This window comes from Poecilia latipinna, unplaced genomic scaffold, assembly GCF_001443285.1.
Source record: "Poecilia latipinna isolate Pla-1442-1.1 unplaced genomic scaffold, P_latipinna-1.0 Scaffold480, whole genome shotgun sequence".
In the NCBI taxonomy this organism is placed as follows: Eukaryota; Metazoa; Chordata; class Actinopteri; order Cyprinodontiformes; family Poeciliidae; genus Poecilia; species Poecilia latipinna.
The window spans coordinates 136,624-157,536 of record NW_015113096.1 but is presented as its reverse complement, the minus strand read 5'-3'; the positions used below and the strand labels follow the sequence as shown (position 1 = coordinate 157,536).

The following is a 20,913-nucleotide window of genomic DNA, read 5'->3' as shown; positions in this document are numbered from 1 at the left end:
TTATTTATTTAAATCGATTTTTAGTTTTTAAAAAGTAAAGCATTAAAACCCTAAAACGTGAAGTTGGGCTGTGGTTTGTGTGTGACGTCACTTGCTGGCCCCGCCTCCTCTTACAGTGCGCAGAGTACCGGAAGTTCCGCCCCGTCGTGAACTGGGACAGCAAGCGGTGAGTGTGTGAATCCGAGCGGGCTAGCGGGCCGCGGATGTGTTTTTAAACGCTTTATTCTGGTTCGAAACGAAGCTGACGAGATATTTCATTTAAGGGATATTCTGGGCTGCTGGTCAAAAAAGAGGTCAAAAATTAAATATGGTTCCGGTCCTGGACAAGGAGGGGGGGATGGAAGAAGGCACCGGCAGAGGACAATACACTCGATATTGTGTGTGTGTGTGGCGGATCTTCCTCCTGCTAACCCGGTTTAGCAATGTGTGTGTGCGGCAGATAAAGCGGGATTAAAGCCCGCAGTGGGGCTGGGAGTCGCTCCAAGTGGATTTTTGGGGCAGTTGGGGCTTTGTGTTCCACCTCCAACGAGAATTAAAGCCGAACTGCGGCCATTCATTGTTTCTACTCCCCATCGACCGCCGTTTCCTCCTTCGATGCTAACTCATTCAAATCAGATGAAAATCACTTTTAACTCGTTAATGGTGAGGCCAGGGGCCCCAGCAGCTGCTGGAGGAGCCGCAGGGGCCCCCCGACCCGTAGCAGCAGCTGGATGGGGGAAACCTGTCGCTATGTGCCGCATATCGATGATCCTGCTGCTGATCTGGGATCAGTGTTTGACTGCAGCACCTCTGCTGTGTTTTTCTGTTCAGTGTAATTGAAGTCACGCAGGACGGAAAGACCTCGTGGTTTTCTGATCTGCGTTTATTGGATTAAATCAGACCAGTGAAAATAATTAACACATTTAGAAGATAAAGTAAAACCAATAAAAACAATATGGAATGAGCGTCTTCTGCGTAATACTACATCATTTCCTGTTGTGTTTTAGATTCAGTTCTCCAGAATGGATTTCTTCTTAATTTGGCTCATTTTCCTCCATTTAGATGAATATTTTCCGTATTTTTGCACTTTTACTTAAGTAAACTACTACTACACTACCAGCTTCCTGGTGCCTGTTGGAAATGGTCTCTGGTCGATAAGCGGCTGACTGAAGGCTTCTTTCTCTCTTGTTAACCCAGAAATAAACACAACAGTCTGTTGTTATCTGGTTGTTCTGCATGATGCTATAGTTTCACTCAGTATTACTGTTCAGTCTGGAAAACTGTGAATTTTTTATATTAACTATTTTTATATGATAACAGAAAATAAGAGTGGAAATTATTTGTGTTTTCAAACTTTAATACTGTTCCATTAACTAAATATTATGAATATTCATTTTCTTCCATTACTTAATTATTAATGGAAGAATATCCATTTTCTTCCATGAATTATCTTCTTTCACCCTTTCTTTCACTCTTTCTTCCTGTCTTTTTTTGTTGCTTTTTCTTTCTTTCATTCTTTCTTTCACTCTTTCCATCTGTCTTTTGCTCTGTGCTTTTGCTCTCTTTTTCCTTTTCCTTCCTTCTCTTTAGTTCTTTCTACCATCTTGTCTCATTTGTTTTTCTGCCTCCTTTTCTTGTCTTCTTTCCTTACTTTCTTTTTTGCATTCTTTGCTTATTTCCTTCCTCCCTTCCAGTTTTTGCTATTTTTGCCAAATAAGTCATTGTTATTTAAAACTTGGTTCTTGTAGAAATATCTGCAGTAAATTTATAGTGAAGTTTAGTAATTTATATTTAAAATGATGAATATGAAAGACTGAGTAATATGAGTCTGGAAAAATCTGGAACTTTGGAGGGAGAAATTGCGTAGAAAAACCGTTTAGACTCAGATGAAAACATGAAAAACATCTGTCTAGTTTATGAATCAATCCACGTATTATTTGTAGTTATCTCTGGGATTCATATGAAATATAGATATTTAAAACAGATTTTCCTTCCAATGAGAGGATGATAAAAACATGTCAGCTGAAATATGAAGCACTTTGTGGAGCAAACAGAAAGTCCATCAGATCCGGTCGTTTTGAGAGTCTGAATCCCAGCAGATGCTGAAGCTATTTTTACCCAGCATCCTCCTCCAGAAGCTCAGAGCGATCCGATGTTTCTTAGAGAAATCCCACACAGCGACGACATACGCTATGAATCTGTTGACCAGCGCGGCTCACGCTAACAACCTCAGACTTTCAGAGCCATTTTATTCTTCCTCTGTCACTCACTTCTACCTGTTTTTATTCAGTCTGAGTCTCAGACCAGAACGCTGCCTCTTTAAGAGGCAGAGCCGAACTTTCTGCTGTTTAAATCAGACTGGATTTGTTCACCGAAGCTTAAATTTTTAATAAATTGTCCCAGAAGTTATTGCAATAAATGATGATGTTGTTTTGAGTAATATAATGGAAATGGCATAGAAATGCAAGAACTTATTCTCAAAGATCAATAAATGTTAAATTATAATGAATATTTAACACTAGAACTGGAAGACATTTTAAATATCCAAAATAAATAAAAAACAAATAAAATGAATTATGAAGTCTTTGTAAACAAAGTTGTCCTTAAAAAAGGTTAGTTGAGACCAAAACACCAGACTGAAGACTTTATCTAGTTAAAAAATATAAATCTTGAAAATGGATATTATTGAGCTCGTTTTAACCGATTTATTGCTTATTGCAACAGACTTGTTGAATAGTTTTTTTAGGGTGCTGATGTAGTAAAGAATAGATTGCTTTTGTTTGACAGAAAGTAAGCTGACAGGTGATAAAAGGATTATATGTTTAGTATCTTCTTTGTGTTTAGTATTTTTGCTGCGGCTGAAAAGATTCAAATAGATGGATGTTGTTCTTGTCAGCTAAAGTTGCTTGAGGTGTTCTCTCTACTCACCCTGTATTAAATATTGAGAAAGACATTTTATCCCCAGATCAAGTGATTTGAAGCTAACTGAGAATCTGAGCCATTTGATATTTATGTCCCAACTCTTCCTCTTTCTTTCTCCTTTTATTGCTCATCTATTACTCATTTATCTAGTCACATGTTTCCAATTCTGCTTCAGAGCAGCCATGGAATTCAACAGCGAAAGGTTGAACATTAAGCTTGGCGTTTGGGACATTCTTTTGTCTCCTCGTTGTCTGTTTACTGATGAGGCAGCGCGCCGTCCGACCTTCCTGTTTTCCTTCCTTCCTGTCCTCATGTCGTCCTAGAGCTTTTACCGTAAAACATCCTGATCGCTCAGACTTCCAAGCACTTCCTAACTACTGAAACCTCCTTGTTTTGTCACGTTTCAAATGCAAAAATAAACATAAATCAAATTATAATGTATTAAGTAAAAGATTTTTTTATATTCAGTCCCTTTTACATGATTCCTTCTAAATAAATTCAAGCTAAATAAGAAATGCAGTCCTGTAATTTGAACTTTTGTATTAATAAAGCTCTTCTGGGAAGATCTAAGACGTTAGCTGTTTGATACATGGTGGTGGTATCATCATGCTGTGGAGATAGATTGGAGCCTATGTGCAAATTTATCCCCAGTTAGCTGGACAAAGTTCGTACATTTCTGTCATGATACAAGCCTTAAATTACATTTAGTCATTAAAATTACATTTAGTCTTTAAAAGTCTTATGACCAATCGCCTCCAGAGACACATACGGTACAAGATGGAAAGAAACATTGATTATTAATATTGGCCCAGTTTCACTTATTAGAAAATGTCAAATAGCGATTGATGCTAATGCCGATATATCCTGACGATTCCTGATGTTTCACGTAAATCCAGTGTTTGATCCGCAGGCTGCTGATCTTTGTGTCATCTCCTGATTACAGCACCCCCTACAGTGTATGTGTGGCAACAACATGTCTGTGCCGCTGCTCGCCGAGGCTGTGACGGTGTCCGGGACACAGAAGGAGACTGCGGCGGTGAGTCGATCCTAATGTTCCTGAACTCTGCTTGACTCAGCATTTTTCTGCTGGACTGGCAAGTACAGATACCAAGGAGCAGCTAGAAGCTCCGATAAATCAAATATTGACATATTTTCTCCATTGTTATTACTGAATTGGGCATCACGTGACTGTCGTTCGCCACGCATGCGCCTTGGTATGCGATGGGTCGGAAAAATGATAAAATCACGTAAATAATCTGAGAAAGAGACGCCATGTTTTACTATTAATTGTCAGCACTACAACAGTTGGATAACAAGGTCCAAGAGTGTCGCATTTCACTGGTCAGTAAAAAGTTTTAATTAAAAATGTGGACAAAGTGGAAAGTAGGTCAGTCATGCTAGCTTAACTTTGACAGCCGTAACATAAACATGCTCTGCGGAATTCGGTGTGTTTCGGTTAGGCGACCCACACATCTACTCTCTTCTGACAGATAAAAAGTAGATCAGGTGTTTAAACTAGTTGATTAACCACTGCTCATGTTCATTCAAACACTTATCAATAATCGCAACATAATCACCAAGCTTCAAAACTTAACAGAGTAACGGACTAGCTGTTCCGTTTTGCGGTGTTTATGTTCATTTTTTGTGTTATCTCTGCTCGGTCGGCTGGCGGTGCTGTTGTCATTCAGTTGCCACGACGCGTTGTCGTGGCAACTGTCGTGTAGTAAAGCCGACGCAGAGAGCGAGAGAAAAGGACTGATTCTGAATTGTTTGTACCTATTTTTTTATGTTATTTTCCCTTTGTTGTGGTATAATTTCTATAAGTTTAATAAGCGACAAAAACTGGACTACTCGTGATTCATGATTGTTATAAATATGGCGATATTGATGAACATGACTCAATGCATAGTAATGGCACCTGTGGCTAGAAGGCGATGTCCAATCCAGTGCTGATGGTATTATCTGCTGGGAAGCTTAAAAGGTTACAGTTTGGGATTCAGGATGTTTTTCTGTCTGTGCTGCAGGTGATCTTCCTTCATGGATTAGGAGACACAGGGTGAGCACTTCACATGTTTTTATTCTCTAGTGAATTTCCTTCCAACCAGATCATTTTAAGTCCCTTCAGGTACAGAAAGGCTGTGAAACCACTCAGGGTGGCAGCACCTTGGAGTAACGCTGTTACAAATTCAAAAATAAAATATTTTTGAATTTGAATATATCTCTTTAATTGTTGATTTAAACATTTAAAGACAGACTCACTCACCAGGTCATATCTGCTTCATTAATGTTAATGCGCTATTAACGACAGCCCACCCTCCACTCCTGAAGCTTTGGAACTCTGTTGCAATAATGATCGACTTTTCAGAGAAAAATCGATATCGGCCAAATCAGAACCAGCAAGTCGGCCTGAAAATTGCAATCAGTTCTTCCCTATTTTCTGTATTAATATAATTATTGGGATCTTGTACACCATATTTAGAGCATTTTTAAAATAATTGTAGTAAAAAAAACAAGGTCTTTAACCAAAAATTGCAAAATTTCCGATTAGTTTTTATTGTGACTGTTTAATACTTCTTTTTTATTATTAAAATCAGCTGGAATTTATGAATAGGAAGAAAAGCAAATTTATTTATTTGGTTTAATTCATGGAAACAAACACACAGACATCCCATGCCTGCGTCATGGTACTTATTATATCATTTGCAGCACTTGTCCTTAATGAGTTTTACTAAAAACTTTCTAAAAACTATTAAGAAGTGGAATTGTAATAATGTAAAACAATAAAACATGATTTTGACAACATATGCAAAATCATACTGCAAAGAAATTAAAAAGATGACAATAAAAAAGAAACATTAATTAAATATTATCTAAGGTCCTTTGAGGATTATTTTCATCTCCTGACTGTGGCTTTGAGTTGATTTGTCTAAAATGTATTCAGTGTTTTCCTCAGTCAGAACTCTGTACAAATTTACAAAAGTGTAAAAATCCTTTTTCTTTTTTTATGAGCCAGATTTGTTTGTTGTTGGATTTATTTTTTATCTGCTTCCTGTTTTCCATCAGGCACGGCTGGGCCGACTCTCTGACGGGGATCCGGCTGCCTCACGTCAAGTTTATCTGCCCTCACGCGTAAGCCTGCTGCCGTTTATCTCACCTGAACTGCTGTTCTGCCGCCCTGACGCCTTTTTCCCCCACAGGCCTAAAATCCCCGTCACTCTCAACATGAGGGCCCTGATGCCCGCGTGGTGAGTAGCTCTGATGAACGCCACCGCCTCTCAGCTCAAAACTGGCTGCCTTTGTTTCCCTGGAATCCACAATAGGCTCCCATGTTGCCCTTGACAATAGTGCGATTGTGAGTATTGATCTGTTGTTGTTTTTCTTGACTCCGGTTTTGTGTGCGCAGGTTCGACCTCATGGGTCTGAGCCCCGACTCTCCAGAGGATGAAGCCGGAATCAAAAAGGCTGCAGAAAACAGTGAGTTTGAACGCAGCGTGGCGTTTGAAACAAAACAGCCACATTCACCTCTAAAACGCTTCTGATTGGTCCAGTTCAGCAGTTTAATAAGGGGAACTGTCAGCAGTGGAAAGAGGATTACCTCACCACAACACTGCAGCAATAATAATAATAATACTACTAATAATAAAGTGTTGGGCTGAATTATCACAGAGTCCAGGGTGGTGTTGATGGATACAGTTTGTTGTGCAGAACTTGATGAAATGAGCAGCTTTGCTTACGATAGTAAATGACAGATGGTGTTTTAGAAATGGGTCAGAAACCTTGTTTATTGATTTAAACAAATTTAAATCAATAACTTTATCACTTTATCCTTGAGTCAATATTATGTGTTTCCCAGGCACATAGTGCCTTTTCATACCACAATTAAGAAATTATGTTACCTTCAGTTTTTATATATGTATATGTCAGATATGACTTAAAAGAAATTTGACTTCCTGATTTAACTTCTTGAAATTGGGCCTCTGTCTCTCTAAAAACTCTGCCTCAGGAAGTCATACCAACATGGCTCCTCTGATTTCTCACTGAGAAGTAGCTCCTATCATGAGCTCAGCAGTTCCACCAGGTGTTTGCTAATTGCTGCTGGCTAGTCTGAAGGAGTTATGGTTAATATTATGACTTTATTCTTGTACAGCTTTATTCTCATATGATTTTTTCTTGTATTATTACAACTTTATTCTGGTATTATTTTGACTAGTTCAAACTTGACTCCTTCATTTCTTCCGTCACTGAATGGTTTCGTTTCTGTCTCCAGTTAAGGCCATAATCGAACACGAGGCCAGAAATGGGATTCCTCCTCACCGTATAATCATCGGTGGATTCTCTCAGGTCAGATAGCGGCTCACATTGATTCTGTTTGTTCTTAAACCAGACCTGGTCGTAGTAAACGTTTTGTTGTCGTTCCTCCTCCCCACCTAAGGGTGGCGCTTTGTCCTTATACACCGCTCTGACCTGCCAGCACCAGCTGGCCGGCGTGGTGGCCCTCAGTTGCTGGCTCCCTCTTCACAGGAGTTTCCCTTCGGTACGTCGTGGCTCCAGCTGGAGCCGCCCCGTCACGCTCTGCGCCGGTTCTGTTGTTCAGGTACAACCACTGTGGGTCTTCTGTTCCCACAGGCGTCAAGCGGCAACAAGAACATCCCAATCCTGCAGTGCCACGGAGAGATGGACATGATGGTGCCTGCGCAGTTCGGCGCCATGACGGCAGAGAAGCTCAAATACATAGTTAACCCTCAGATGGTCACCTTTAAAACCTACCCAGGCGTTCAGCACTCCTCCTGTCCTGAGGTACGTCTGCATCTTACTCCAGTCTGGGGACGCACCGATTTACCTCAGATACCGATATCTAAGATTTAATATCGGCTGATCCGATACAGAAGATCACATGTCTGTGTTTATTTTAAACACACACATAAATGTACTAAATTACAAATTAATTTGAGAAATCTGCAGTAGTACAGCAGTGAAATACACCAACAGCTTCACAAGCTTGGTCAAACATGGAAAAACAACTTTAAATTGTTCAGTCAGTTAAATTAGGAGAAAACAGTCAATGCAAAATAAATAAGTTGACAAAAACATTAGATTGACTAGCTTAGTCAAATGTGAAAATAAACAACAAACCTTTTCTCAAATAGTTCAGAAAGTTCAATCAGGAATTCTAAATATAATGTAAAATAAAAAATAAAGCAGAAATTATAGAAATAGACTAAATAGATCTTCCCTTATGGCTCAAAGTCATTGTCACCGATACCTAATCTAGAATTTTCTTCAATATCGGGACCGATACAGATATTGATATCAGATAGGTGCATCTCTATTCCGGTCGCCATCATCAGGAAGGCGACTCTTTGGTGTGATTATGAAACATAAAGCTGTATGTTAGTCAGATATTTTGAGCTTTCAGTTCTTGTTCTTATAAATCTTTGTAGACGTTTTGTGATCGTTCCACCCTGGAAAAGCGGAGAACAAAAAGAATCTGTCGTTCCTCCTGGTGATGATTGGATGGAAACGAACGTTAGAAGCTTTTATTTCTCTGAGATTATTATTTATTAACTGATTATTAATCTGCTCTGATCTCTTTTAGGAAATGTTGGCTGTAAGGGAATTTATTGAGAAGTATTTGCCCCGGATTTGACCTTGCCTCATTCCGACTGTGACGCCCTCCGAGACACTGACCTCTGACCCCTGATCTGCTCTCCTGCAGGAAACAGCCATGAGAACCCCCCACCTCCTCACACACACACACACACACACACACACACACACACACACACACACACACATACGTACACACACATTTAACAGGTAATTTAATCCGCGGAGCTGAACAGCGCTCTTCATACAGTCCAACTTGTCGAGTCTCGGCGTTCGGAGGGAGAAACTCTCGCTGCACATTCCCCCTTTTTTAATTTAAATCCTCCATCTGTTGACTCTCTTCTTTTCCTTTTTTTTTTTACCTCATCTTGTTTCCTTTTATCAGCTTGTATCACTCATCGCCTCACTGCCACACTTCCTTTTGAGTTACTGGAAAACCAGCGATGAGTCTGAGTCGCATCATCCAACCTGCTGGGGGCGCTGTCAGACTGGTCGGATGTTTACAAACAGCTTTTGCTTCTCCACCTTTCGATCATTAGCTGCAGGTTTTATAGGAAGTGAAAGGACGTAAAATCTGTTTTAACTCTTTTGAGACATTCTGACAGCCTTTATAAACGACTAAAGCTGTTTGCATTAAAGAAAACAACACATTTTTATTTAAAGGATGTAAAATCAGATCAAAATCTGATGAAAACCATTTCAGGTATGAAATATGCAGCAATGTTGGTCACATTCCCACATCAAAATCTGCAGTATTCGTTCGTAGCTCCTAAATTTGTCCAATTTGAACACCTGCAAAGTTGTAGCATAGCAACAGTAAGCAGCGTACTGATGACCCTGACTGTCCGCTTTGAGTCTGAGCAGAAACAGCAGCTTAGAAAGAAAAACTTAAACTCCTTTTTAATTTATTTTGATTTTAATAACAAGAAACGCTGCGGGTTTCCTAAAAGGATTCCTAGTGGGATCCCTCTGGGGATCACAGATCAGTGAATGTGAGATCTTGGCTTCCTTTTGAGAAATAACAAGAAATAGTGATGAAGAAAGGAAAATAAATTAAAAATACTGGAAAGGAATAGATAAAATAACATATTAATTCTTGTTTTTGGCACCAAACAGAACTGTCTGTTTGACCTGCCCGACAGATTATTTTGATTTTTTCATTCTGCTCATAAATAACTGCAGGAAAATGAGATTAACTGACTAATAAAGACTATATACCAGAGGTTTGATCAGCGGTCACGATCTGTCCTGTGTAATAACAGTCAGCCGACCCAAATGGGCATTACGATCAAAACAAAACCAAATTTGAGCGATCTTCTGACCTTTAATATCATTTCTGAAAATACTTCTCTACAAAACAAAAGCATAAATCATAGTTTAAGTAGATTATTTTGAAGTGGTTTGTTTACAGGTTTGAAAGGATCAAAATGTTGATGTATTGGTGTGGATTAATCTGTTTGCGTATGATTTGACCTCTGACCTGTTAGCTTAGCGGCTAACCTGGCGTGAATCCTCTCGTCCTGCGCTGTTCCCGTTAATCATGTCTGCAAAGGCCTTTTATAACGAAGCTCTGTGTCTCCGACTCGGTTACTGGGAGAGCTGGTTTTCCACCACTGCATCCATTCCACATTCTGCAGCCTGTCCGGGTCTTTAACACACACACACACAGAGAATCCCAGGAACTGATGCTTTTCCTATTTTTAAATGTGAGAAAATGAAGTGACTTGTGTAAAACGTAATCCAAGTGAAATAAAGCAAATGGATGACTGTTCCTGCCAGCCTGTTTCTTTCAGAGCTGTAAAACCTTCATGTTGATTCTGTGTCAGACTTTGATTTTTCCGAAAATCACAGGAGAACGGGAACATGAGACCCGCACAGACTGCACATCACCAGTCGTTTCACTGCGCCTCCCACCATTCCCACTTATGTTGGAGCAGATGATTTCCTCCCTCTTCATATCCATGATACCAAGGAGTTCCAGAGCTCCAGACCTTTTAATCCCAGAGAAAATCCAGAAATTCTCATTTTTCCTAATGCTGTAACCTGCTAACAGAGCGACAGATTAAAGATCTCAAGTTAAACTCCAATTAAGGTTTTTAGAATTGGCCTGAAACGCATTAATCTCTGTGGAGAGGAACAGTTTAGGTTTTATTTTTTTCTGTTCGGGCGACGTCTTCTGATCTCACAGACGTCAGTTTTGATTGTTCACAAGTCAATGAATGTTTCTCGTCTCCTTTAGTGTTTCCATATTTCCGTCTCAGTCTTTGATCCCAGCCGTTTTTTGGATTTCTTTGTTTGGAATCTGTTCCTGTATTTTTTATGTCGTTTCTTTTTCCCCGTTTGATTGTTTTGTTAAAGTTGTGGATCTTTTTCATCGTCATCTCATCCTCTTTTTGTCTGATGATGATGAGCATTAAGAAGACATGTTGAGGTGAGACTGATGGTCTCTCTGCTCATTTTGTTCCCTAAACAGCTTTCTGCGGAATAAACGATCCAAAAAAAATTAAATAACAGAGAATGTCTGAGTTTTTGTTTGATTTAAAATAGTTTATTCAAAAAGAAAAGTAAATAATGAAAGCTTTTCCACTCTTCCTCGAACAGTCTGGTTTTAATTAAGCTTATAGTTCCAGGTTGTATTTTGGCCCATTTTCCAGCAAATACATCCAAATGGATCATTTTTATCTATATTGGAGGAAATCTTTGAATCTGCTGGATGTGTAGCTGGAAGCTAGGAAGGACAACCAGAATAAAGCTTTATTCAGATTTATCGGTTATCAATATCTACCCATTATTTTCATATCGGTGCTTCCCTAATGAAAATGGTTTGCCAATGCAGTTCTACAGCGCCTCCAACAGGTGGCGTCTTTTGGCCTAGTTGGATATATCCAATATATCTGGATATTTAATAATATCCAGATATATTTAACACTTTTGTATATTACAGACACTCAACGTCTAAGATAAATGGCAACAAAATATATATTTTCAAAACGATATCTTTCAGGTCTTTTGTGTTTTCTGTAGATGCTTTAACAGAAAAACAATGAAGTTTGTAAACTCTTGTAAAACAGCCATTTTAAGATATGTGATTTTAGTGTTGCATATGGAGAAAATGTATGCTTTACATTCACATTAACACAGGTAAATTAAAAACGAAGTTATCAAAATGCATAGCCGAATATCACTACATATTTACCAATCCTCAGTCAGTTGTGTCAGATGGGCCAAAATCGTGAAGCAATTTTTTTTTTACCCACTCAACAATGAAAATGACAATAGTGCTCCAACAACTCAAAAGACATGGTGTAATACAAATTATCTATAGCATTGATATTTTCTAAAGTAAAATATATTTTCCAACAAAAATTTATAAAAGGTACAATTTTCTGCTTTGGAATGGGAAATAAACAGATATCTGCAATGTTACTTACATATAAGTGTACACAAAAGCAAATATTTTGTTTTAATAAATTACTACAAAAATTGTGATTTACATTTCATATGTTTAAAAAGAAAATTTAGAAAAATAATTTAATAAATGCACGAAAAAGTGTATTTTCTCCTATTATCAAACAAATGTACAACAAAAGCAGAGAATAAGAATCAGCTATTTTCTACACATTAAAATTACCCCGAATAACAATAATAACTGTTGCAGATAACAGTATCTGCAACGTAGCAACTGACGGCTGATATTTGACACTTTTTTTTTTTAGATAAAATAATTTAAATTCAACCGGAACAAATGTGAAGAAAGCAGACTCTTGAAAATCTGGGGATTCGTTTCTCTGCTGCTCGAACTACATCAAAAACGTAGCGACGGACCAATCAGAGGCACTGGGTGAAGATGGGCGGAGTCATCATTTTCTTCTGAGAAAGAAAGACTCATTTCTGCTCGACCGTTGGTCGCCATTTTGAGGACCTTTAAGGAGCTGTTAAAGTTGTAACTACGCAGTTAATTATTTGCGTTTTTTTTAAATAGTACTTTCGCTCGCATAAGGATAAATGTCTCGATTCAACAATAACCGTGGTGGGTACGGGATGAATCAATTTCAGCCACGCAGAGGCGGAGGTCCCGGTGGCCCTATGCGTGGCGGCCTAATGGGAAACCCGCATTACCGAAACCACCCTTTCCAAAACTCCAACCAGAACCGGAGGGGAGGCAACAACAACTTCAGCGGATCGAATAGCCAGAATTCCCAACAGAAGTCTGCGCAAAACCAGTCGAAGCCAATTATTCCTCCACCGAGCCCCGGACCGGCCCTCACCATGAAAGGCCCGATGGACCAACAGAAACCACCGGCCCAGCAAGAGCAGCAGAAACAGAACCCTCCTGTGGACCAGTCGAAGACCCAGACTTCAACTCCAAAACCGGACACGACCCCCGCTCAGGCCAACCAGAACCAGCAGATCAAGACTCCGGCTGGTAATGCCAACGCACAGCCGCAGAAGCAGCAGCAGCAGCAGACTCCACAGCAAAACCCGAAGCCGAGTCCACAACAAGGCCAGAAACCCGCACCGCAACAGAGCCCCAAGACGGTTCCGCAGCAGAGCCCGAAACCCGGTCCACAGCAGAGCCCGAAACCCGGTCCACAGCAGAGCCCGAAACCCGGTCCACAGCAGAACCCGCGACCCGGTCCACAGCAGAACCAGAGGCCTGGACCCCAACAGAACCAGAGGCCTGGACCCCAGCAGAACCAGCGACCTGGTCCCCAACAGAACCAACGGCCCGGTCCGCAACAGGCGTCTAGACCAGGCCAACAGCAGGGCCAAAGGTCTGGTCCCCAACAGGGCAACAAGACCGGTCCAGTCCAGGGTTCGGGCCCTAAGCCGCCCCAAAGGGCGGAACCGATGGGCGAACAGAGACCGAAAGAGGATCCCAACAAGAGCCAACCAGATGAAGCAGGGGTGAGTCTAAAACCTGTCAGATTAACAAGACTTAGCAGCAGCTAATGGCGACAGACACGGTGAAGAAAAGCTAGCTGACGTTAGCCCGCAGCCATCTTGTTTAACAGTGATTCACTTTGAGAGGTTATTTTTATTTCATTAAACAGAAATCAAGGCGCTGAAAATTTAGTATCCGTGTTTTTTAGTTGCAAATGGGTTTCTCAAGAGGTACTAACTTGTTTCATGTTAAATAATTACTTGACTTAAATCAATATTAGAACTAAAAGAAAATAAAGCAACGATGAAATGCACCTACATCTGGGCTGGATGGGCTCAACCTTAGTAGAGAATAGAGAATAAATAACCTTCCTCAGTTGAGAAATTCAGGTTTATCAGCAGCAAGGTGTCAGAAAAGAAAGCCAAATCATGTCAGTTAACACAAAAACTTAAACATAAAAATAAAATACAAACACTGTACAGTGAGACAGAATTTAGAGCATAATAAAATACTGTGTTATTAAAAATGACATGGTCCGATTCTAAGAAACGTGCAAAAAAAAGAAAAACAAATGACAAAAGTCTTCAGTCTGATGCTTTGGTCTCAATTAGCTCTTTTTAAGGATATTTTTGTTTAGAGACTTCATAATTCATTTTATTTGTTGTTTGATTTGTTTTGGGTATTTAAAATGTCTTCCAGTTCCAGTGTTAAATGTTCACTAGAGTTTAAAGTTTATTAATCTTTGAGAATGTGTTTTTGCTTTATTATGCCATTACAATCATATTATTTTAAAATGGTTTCAAAACAACAATATTACTGTTTATTACAATAACTTCTGGGACCATTTATTGTCCAGAATGAATACATATTGTCCAAATGTTTTGTGTCAAGCCTGGGCATAAAAAAAGCTGATATAATTTGAATGGAGTTTGTCCCTGAATTAATTGACTGTTTTATCGTTGACAGACGTTCAAGGCTGCCTTGTCCATGTTGCTGAAGCCTGGAGAGAAGTCCTACACACAGAGATGCCGTCTGTTTGTTGGTAACCTGCCAAATGACATCACAGAAGATGATTTCAGGAAACTTTTTTCAAAGTATGGAGAACCTTCTGAAGTCTTCGTCAACAAAGGAAAAGGCTTCGGCTTCATCAGACTGGTAAGAGGCGATGCTCTGAACTGTGACACCAGCTGAGCACGAGAAACTTCTCCAGCTGAATCTGTTTCCTGTTTGTGTTGTAGGAGTCGCGCGCGCTGGCAGAAATCGCTAAAGCTGAGATGGACGACTATCCGATGAAGGGCAGACCACTTCGTGTTCGTTTTGCTACACACTCCGCTGCGCTGTCTGTGAAGAATCTGTCTCCATTTGTTTCCAACGAGCTCCTGGACGAAGCCTTCTCGCAGTTCGGGATGGTCGAGAGGGCTGTCGTTGTCGTTGACGATCGCGGACGCTCTGCAGGGCGCGGCATCGTGGAGTTTGCTTCCAGAGCCGCTGCCAAAAAGGCTCTGGACCGATGCAACGAGGGCGTTTTCCTTCTCACCGCGTAAGCTTGTTTTTTAGCTATGCACACAAAACTGAGACCTGATGGCAAAAGTTCCTGAATGATTTCTCTGACTTATTCATCTCTCTCCAGGTCGCCCCGTCCTGTAGTTGTTGAGCCTCTGGATCAGTTTGATTGTGATGATGGACTTCCTGAGAAATTTGTCCAGAAAAACCCAAAATTTCAAGTGTAAGTTTGCTAATTCGGTTGCTTGTGTTATGCTAACCTGCCTCCATGATTCAGTCTAGTCTAACATGCTGGATGTTTGTGTTTCAGAGCGCGTGAGCAGCCTCCTCGCTTTCCCCGCCCCGGCTCCTTTGAGTTTGAATATTCCAAACGTTGGAAGTCTCTGGATGAAATGGAGAAGCAGCAAAGGGAGCAGGTGGAGAAGAACATGCGTGAAGCGCGCGAGAAACTGGAGAGCGAGATGGAAGATGCTTACCATGAGCATCAGGCCAACATGCTGCGGCAGGGTGAGTCCCAAAGCTGCTAAAGCAAAAACAAAAGGCTGCAGTTTTACAGTGAATAGAAAATTAAACAATATCTGCCAGTTTACTGTTCTCTGCTTATGTGATCATCAGAATAATCATTGTTTTTGTTTTCCTGCAGAACTGCTGAGGCGGCAGGAAGAGCTGCGGCGCATGGAGGAACTGCACAACCAAGAAATGCAAAAGAGAAAGGAAATGCAGCTCAGGTATGAGAATGATCAGTTTTGATTTTTTAGAATGATTTTGTAACCATATGGAAATATAGTGTGTCTTTAGGGTAATACTGAATTAAAACAAACATCACACTGAGGAACTTATGATGATTTTTATTTATGTTTTATTAAATAAACAGACAGGAAGAAGAACGGCGCAGACGGGAAGAAGAGCTTCTCAGAAAGAGGGAAATGGAGGAACAGATGCGCCGTCAGCGTGAAGAAAACTACCGAATGGGAAACTTCATGGATGTAAGAGCAATTTTATGTTCAATTCAACAACATATGATTTAAGTTTTGTTTTTGTTTTTTTTAAACCTGTTTGATTGCTATTTCTGTTTCACAGAGAGACGTTGACATACGGATGCACACCAGTGGCTCCTTAGGCATGGGAGGTAAGTTCCACTGCATTGATAGATGGAGTTACGCCAGAGACAAAAAGCTCAGTTTGATGTGTAATTCAGTTTTAAAGTCAGTTTGAGACATTTTCAGTTTGTTTAGTCAAGAGAGACTGAGTTGTTTTTTAACTCTGGGGTGTTTAACACGTTGTTTTCTCATCAGACATGGCCTTCAGCGGATCCAGCCAGAACTTTGCGATGAGTGGCCTCGGCTTTGAGGGTCAGTCTGGACTGGGATCGTCTCCAGGAGGCATGATGACCAGTGAAATGGTAATGTATCCCACTTTGGGAATATAGTTCACATGTGGCTGTTTATTTTTTCTTTTTCTATTTGTGTTAAATTTCTGATGATGATTGTAGACATGGAGGCCAGCTGGGCCAGCAGCAGCGTAGAACTCAAGTAGCTTCCTCTCTTTTTAAGACTTTGTGGTTGGCGAATAGTTGGAATATGAAGATTTTAAAACATTGTTCTCCATGGCAGCTTTGTCCCCTGATTAGCCCTGGATTAATCACATTTAGCTACAAAACCTTCATCCTGCACTAAATCACCAGATAAATCTGTCAATGTTCCTTCTGCTCACTTCTAGTGTGTCATCTGTGTCCATAGAGGATCTTTGCAAGCCCTGTCTCTTGTGAGCGTGACAGGCACTTTGTTTTGTGGACAGCAGAAAACCTTTTTTTTTTTTTTTCTGTAACTATCAGCAGCGCTCCAGTTGAAACGTTTGCTCCATTTTTACTTTAAGGCATAACTTTGATGAACCACAGAAATGGGAACTTGTGTTTTTGGGTGGATGTGTGGAATCTATATCTCTACCTCTGTTGTTTGAGCAACTTTGAGACCTTTAGTAGGGCTGTACTCGGTCTGCTCCGCTACCTTCACTTTCTAGTAACTTTTTTTTTTGTAACTGCAAATTTAGAATGCTTTTAGTGCAGGATGATGGTATTAAAAACATAAAGGACTTCATCAGAGGGGTCAGGCAAAAATGGAGACTATTTGTGCTGTAAACATGTTGGTGTGTGTTGGAGTGAAATATATTTTTTCTCTGGAAGAGATTTTCGGCTGACAGCTGTTTACATGCTGCAGAACTCACCATATTCATAGTTTGTCTGATTTCAGTAGATATGTCCCAGTCAAAACCTAATCTGATTCTGACTCTCCATCAGTGTCCCATACAGGCGATCTGGGGCCTGAAGTGACTTTTAATGGTTTATTTTGGCAGCAGCAATCTTGCAAAAGTCCAGAAAGCTTTTATAATGCTCTCTGTAGGACTGGGAATTTGTCATTACTTATTATCATAAAAAATATTTCTGATCAGAATAATTCAGATTTATCGTGATAATTTATTGATGTTTTAATACCCCCCCATTTGCTCCTATGAGCTAAAATAAAGGCCAAAATGTGATGAAATGTAGTTGCTTTGGGCAGATTGGTGATGGTAATCCCACTTCATTTAAATGGTGTCCTTCAGAAGCCTGATTAAAAACGGCTGTCTTTGACAGCTGGTTTGTAGCTCTGTCTGCCAAAAACTTTCTTAAAAATAATCCTCCAAGCTGCCCTGACTGAGCGTCTGGACCGTTCATAGAGTCTCTGACTGGACCTGTCCAGCTACAGGCTTTGTTACACTGGTGTCTTTATCCTGGTAATGGTGTTTGAAATTCTGGGCTAATGCTAGCATGTGTGGCTATATCTGGGCACTGTACAATTAGCTGAAGCAGCAAATATTCTCCTTTTTTCTGTGATCTTCAGGTTAATGAGTAAAAAACTGTGATTGTTGGGTTAAACTCAGACTCATAAGTTCATAAAACACAGAATCTCAGATGATCATAAACTCTGATCATTTCCCGATCCGATACTCTGGATCAAATCGGGTCATTCTGTGACTATCATCCATCTACAGAACTGTTTCTCTGAACTTTGAACCACCGTCAGGTTCTGTTATTCTTGTGATTAATGAAAAACTGTTTCCTCTTTGTGTTAACTGAGTTAATGTTTTGTTTTTGACTTTTTTTTTTGTTAATGTACATTAAGGTAAGTTGGAGACGCACTGCTGCAGTGCCTGTTAAATGTTTAGCCCCTTCAGAGACGATCAGAGGCTAAATGATCACTGCTGAACTACGTTACAGCAGCAAAGGCTCTTCTTTAAAATACAAGGGATGATCCGTCAAAGTTTCTCATGCTGTTTATGAGAGTAGCAGTTTAAAGACTTCAGAACTCTTAAGATTTAATGCTCTCGTAATCTTAATTAAAAATGTGGCATTTACTTAATTTCACTGTTGTTGCTTTAAGTAAATGTTTAACGGTTAGAATAAATAAGTTCTTTAACAAGAATTCACTATGAATATCAGCTGGTTACTGTCTAAAGTCGAGTTATCCTTAGTTTAGATCTTTTGAGATCAGACTGTCACTCATGAAATAGTACAATATTAATTTATAACTTTAGGTGTTATTTTAGTATCATTGCAACTCACACCAGTTCATCCCTCGTTTTCTAGTTATGACACTTTTTCTGACTTGGGTCTGGTTCTGAGAACCTAAGGCTACGTTCACACAGCACGTCTTGATGCTCAGTTACAATTAGTTTTTCTATGATTCAACATAATTTTTTTTCATGGTCGTTTCAATGCGACCGCAATGAGACTTCTGTGTGAATGGTTTACGATCCCAAAGCGACCCGCATGTACAGGAGAACGTAGACGTCACACAACAGCACTCTGCTTACAGCAGTAATGACGGACGCTGCTGTCTATGGATCAGCTTGTTGAGTTGTTGAGCAGTGAGAGCCAACAGTGTCGTCATAAACTTATAACAAGACCAAGGAAGCTAAAGGTTAGGCAATGAAAAATTAGAATATGTCCTGCCTGCTATGTGAACGTAGCCCAAGCTGACCTTTAAATAATTTAGTATGGGAAAGTTTTTACTCTTATTTTTGCAAGAATTAATTAATATTCTTACCTAATATCTATGCAACAATTCATCAGAGTTTCCAAGTCTATTGCTGTCATCCCTTGTGAAGCTCTTGATTTATGGTTTTAAACTGAGGGAGGATAAATTCATACTGATTGAAACAATGGTTCAGTTATCTTTAATTCTATTTATTCATTCATATAATATTTCTGTGGAATCCATGAAGGTTTGATCTTTTGTCTACAATATTTTAGTTGGACGTCAACAAACTTCCTATCGGCCATATTGGAGGACATCCAACAGCTTAAAGGGGCAGTACTGTGTAAAATTGACTTTTAGATTTTTGTCATGATATAATGATATTCCCTCATTAAGACATGCCTGGAGTGTTCCCTCGATTCCTTCATGCATGTTTAATCTCCATGGCAACCATTCAGCTGTGCAAAACTCCTGGTTGGACCTAGCTCCTCCTTCAAGGCTTAACTCCTCCCCCTACTCAACTCCTTCAGACTAGCCAGTAGCAATTATCAAACACCTGGTGGAACTGCTGAGATCATAACAGGACCTATTTCTCAGAGCAACGCTGGTAAAAATGTTAAGTCATATTTGATATAAGGTTGAAGGATAGCACATTATTTACACAGATGTGTTTAGGTATTTATTTTTATTTAATAAGTTTCTAGATTTACTTCTAAAAGACTATTTTAAATGATCAGCAACACACTTTCTCAAGTTCAGAAATTATACAAATTTTATTTACAGCTGATTACAGTTTAAATATATATACATTTTTATTCTATTGTACCCAACACACTGAACTTTAAAACCGAGGTGGATACTTGCATGAGAGACCAATCTTATCTACCACCACAAAGGTCTGAAAATCAGCCGCTGTTAGAGGTTTGACTGACAGACGCGCCCAACAGGTCACGTCTGTGCGGTGCGGTTAGCAAACGTCACACCTGTTTCCAACCGTTTCCTTTTTTTCCACAAACATTTGCGGCATTGAAGTCCAAACTGGAAATGTGTTTGGTAAACTTAGCTGTCCTTTCTGCTCCTAGTCCTATGATTGAGATTCTTTTTTTTTTCTGTTAAAGAAAAAAATCTCATCATCCTGAATGTCATTTTGATGATCGCTTTCTCTGGTTTTTAAGCTAATTGTTTGTCCTCCAACATGGTGCTGGGTATTTTTCTCAGTGGCGTCTATAGAAACTGTGTTGCGATATGACTGATTAGCAGCTGGTGAATATGGTCTGTACTGGACCTTAAGAGCATTATGTGCTGTAGGCTAGCATGCACTGGAGAGCAGAAGACAACAGGAAGGCCCAGACTAATGAAAACGTTACCCTCTCTTCCTTCTCTGTATGTAACCTGTGGCACCTGTGGACCTTCTATTGGAACGAACGTTTCTCCGGATGCGTCTCCTGCTGATTGTTTCATAAACCTTCACACAATACATACAACCCACCTGTTTTCCACACATTCTTTCACGTCTCCACATGGACATGAACTGTGTGCCGCTTTCGCACCGACTCCTTCCCTTACATTAATCCTCATCTCCCTGCAAATTCCCACAAAAGCAGCGCAGCGAGCGCTATGTGCAGGGCGGCGCTAGAGGAATGGGCGCCGGTGCCGCAGCGTACGGCCGCGTCCGTGAGGAGTTTGATGGCCCCATTAAGAAACCCCGTTTTTAAACGCTGCGTTTTGTTCCAGCAGCAATATTTGTAAAGCTACTCCAAGACGAACATGTTGAGTCAGAATTATTGTATTTAAGTTGAAACTGTTGCATCATTTTATCCATTTAATTGATTAGTTTTATAATTAAGTCGATACTTTTTTTTTTTTTTTTTTTTACTTTGTATTGCCATTAGTGTAGAAACGCAATATATTGCATTTCAGAACGCAATATATTTCGAAAGAGGCCGGGATTTGAATATAAGACTTTCTTGCTTCGAGGCAACAGTGATGGTGCTGGAGATT

General features: G+C 39.9%; 2 protein-coding genes across 8 annotated transcripts in view; both read left to right on the top strand.

Annotated features, from left to right (window-relative positions):
- The first annotated feature begins 71 nt into the window (after window positions 1-71).
- lypla2 (lysophospholipase 2) lies at window positions 72-11,011 on the top strand. 4 transcript variants are annotated; one of them, XM_015039708.1, is made up of 10 exons: window positions 72-166; window positions 3,845-3,937; window positions 4,926-4,957; window positions 5,965-6,030; window positions 6,099-6,146; window positions 6,305-6,375; window positions 7,169-7,242; window positions 7,334-7,435; window positions 7,528-7,698; window positions 8,498-11,011. In XM_015039708.1, the coding sequence occupies exons 2-10, from the start codon at window positions 3,860-3,862 to the stop codon at window positions 8,546-8,548; spliced, it is 693 nt and encodes a 230-aa protein (XP_014895194.1). In that variant the 5' UTR covers window positions 72-166; window positions 3,845-3,859; the 3' UTR covers window positions 8,549-11,011. The 4 variants fall into 4 exon arrangements, with proteins under 4 accessions (XP_014895194.1, XP_014895195.1, XP_014895192.1 ...); XM_015039709.1 differs by having other exon boundaries at window positions 149-166; window positions 3,812-3,937; XM_015039706.1 differs by lacking the exons at window positions 72-166; window positions 8,498-11,011 and having other exon boundaries at window positions 3,820-3,937; window positions 7,528-7,782.
- Window positions 11,012-12,293: 1,282 nt separating this feature from the next.
- Window positions 12,294-20,913, top strand: part of sfpq (splicing factor proline/glutamine-rich) — a 27,332-nt gene continuing 18,712 nt past the window's right edge. Inside the window, exons 1-11 of one of the 4 annotated variants that reach the window (XM_015039703.1) lie at window positions 12,294-13,149; window positions 13,198-13,416; window positions 14,360-14,548; window positions 14,632-14,933; window positions 15,024-15,119; window positions 15,207-15,403; window positions 15,540-15,624; window positions 15,771-15,882; window positions 15,977-16,025; window positions 16,192-16,298; window positions 20,514-20,785. In XM_015039703.1, coding sequence (XP_014895189.1) covers window positions 12,514-13,149; window positions 13,198-13,416; window positions 14,360-14,548; window positions 14,632-14,933; window positions 15,024-15,119; window positions 15,207-15,403; window positions 15,540-15,624; window positions 15,771-15,882; window positions 15,977-16,025; window positions 16,192-16,298; window positions 20,514-20,627 — 2,106 coding nt within the window. In that variant the 5' untranslated portion in view covers window positions 12,294-12,513 and the 3' untranslated portion in view covers window positions 20,628-20,785. Of the gene's footprint in view, window positions 13,417-14,359; window positions 14,549-14,631; window positions 14,934-15,023; window positions 15,120-15,206; window positions 15,404-15,539; window positions 15,625-15,770; window positions 15,883-15,976; window positions 16,026-16,191; window positions 16,299-20,513; window positions 20,786-20,913 lie in introns of those variants that run through there. The other 3 variants (XM_015039702.1, XM_015039701.1, XR_001425889.1) reach the window with 3 other exon arrangements.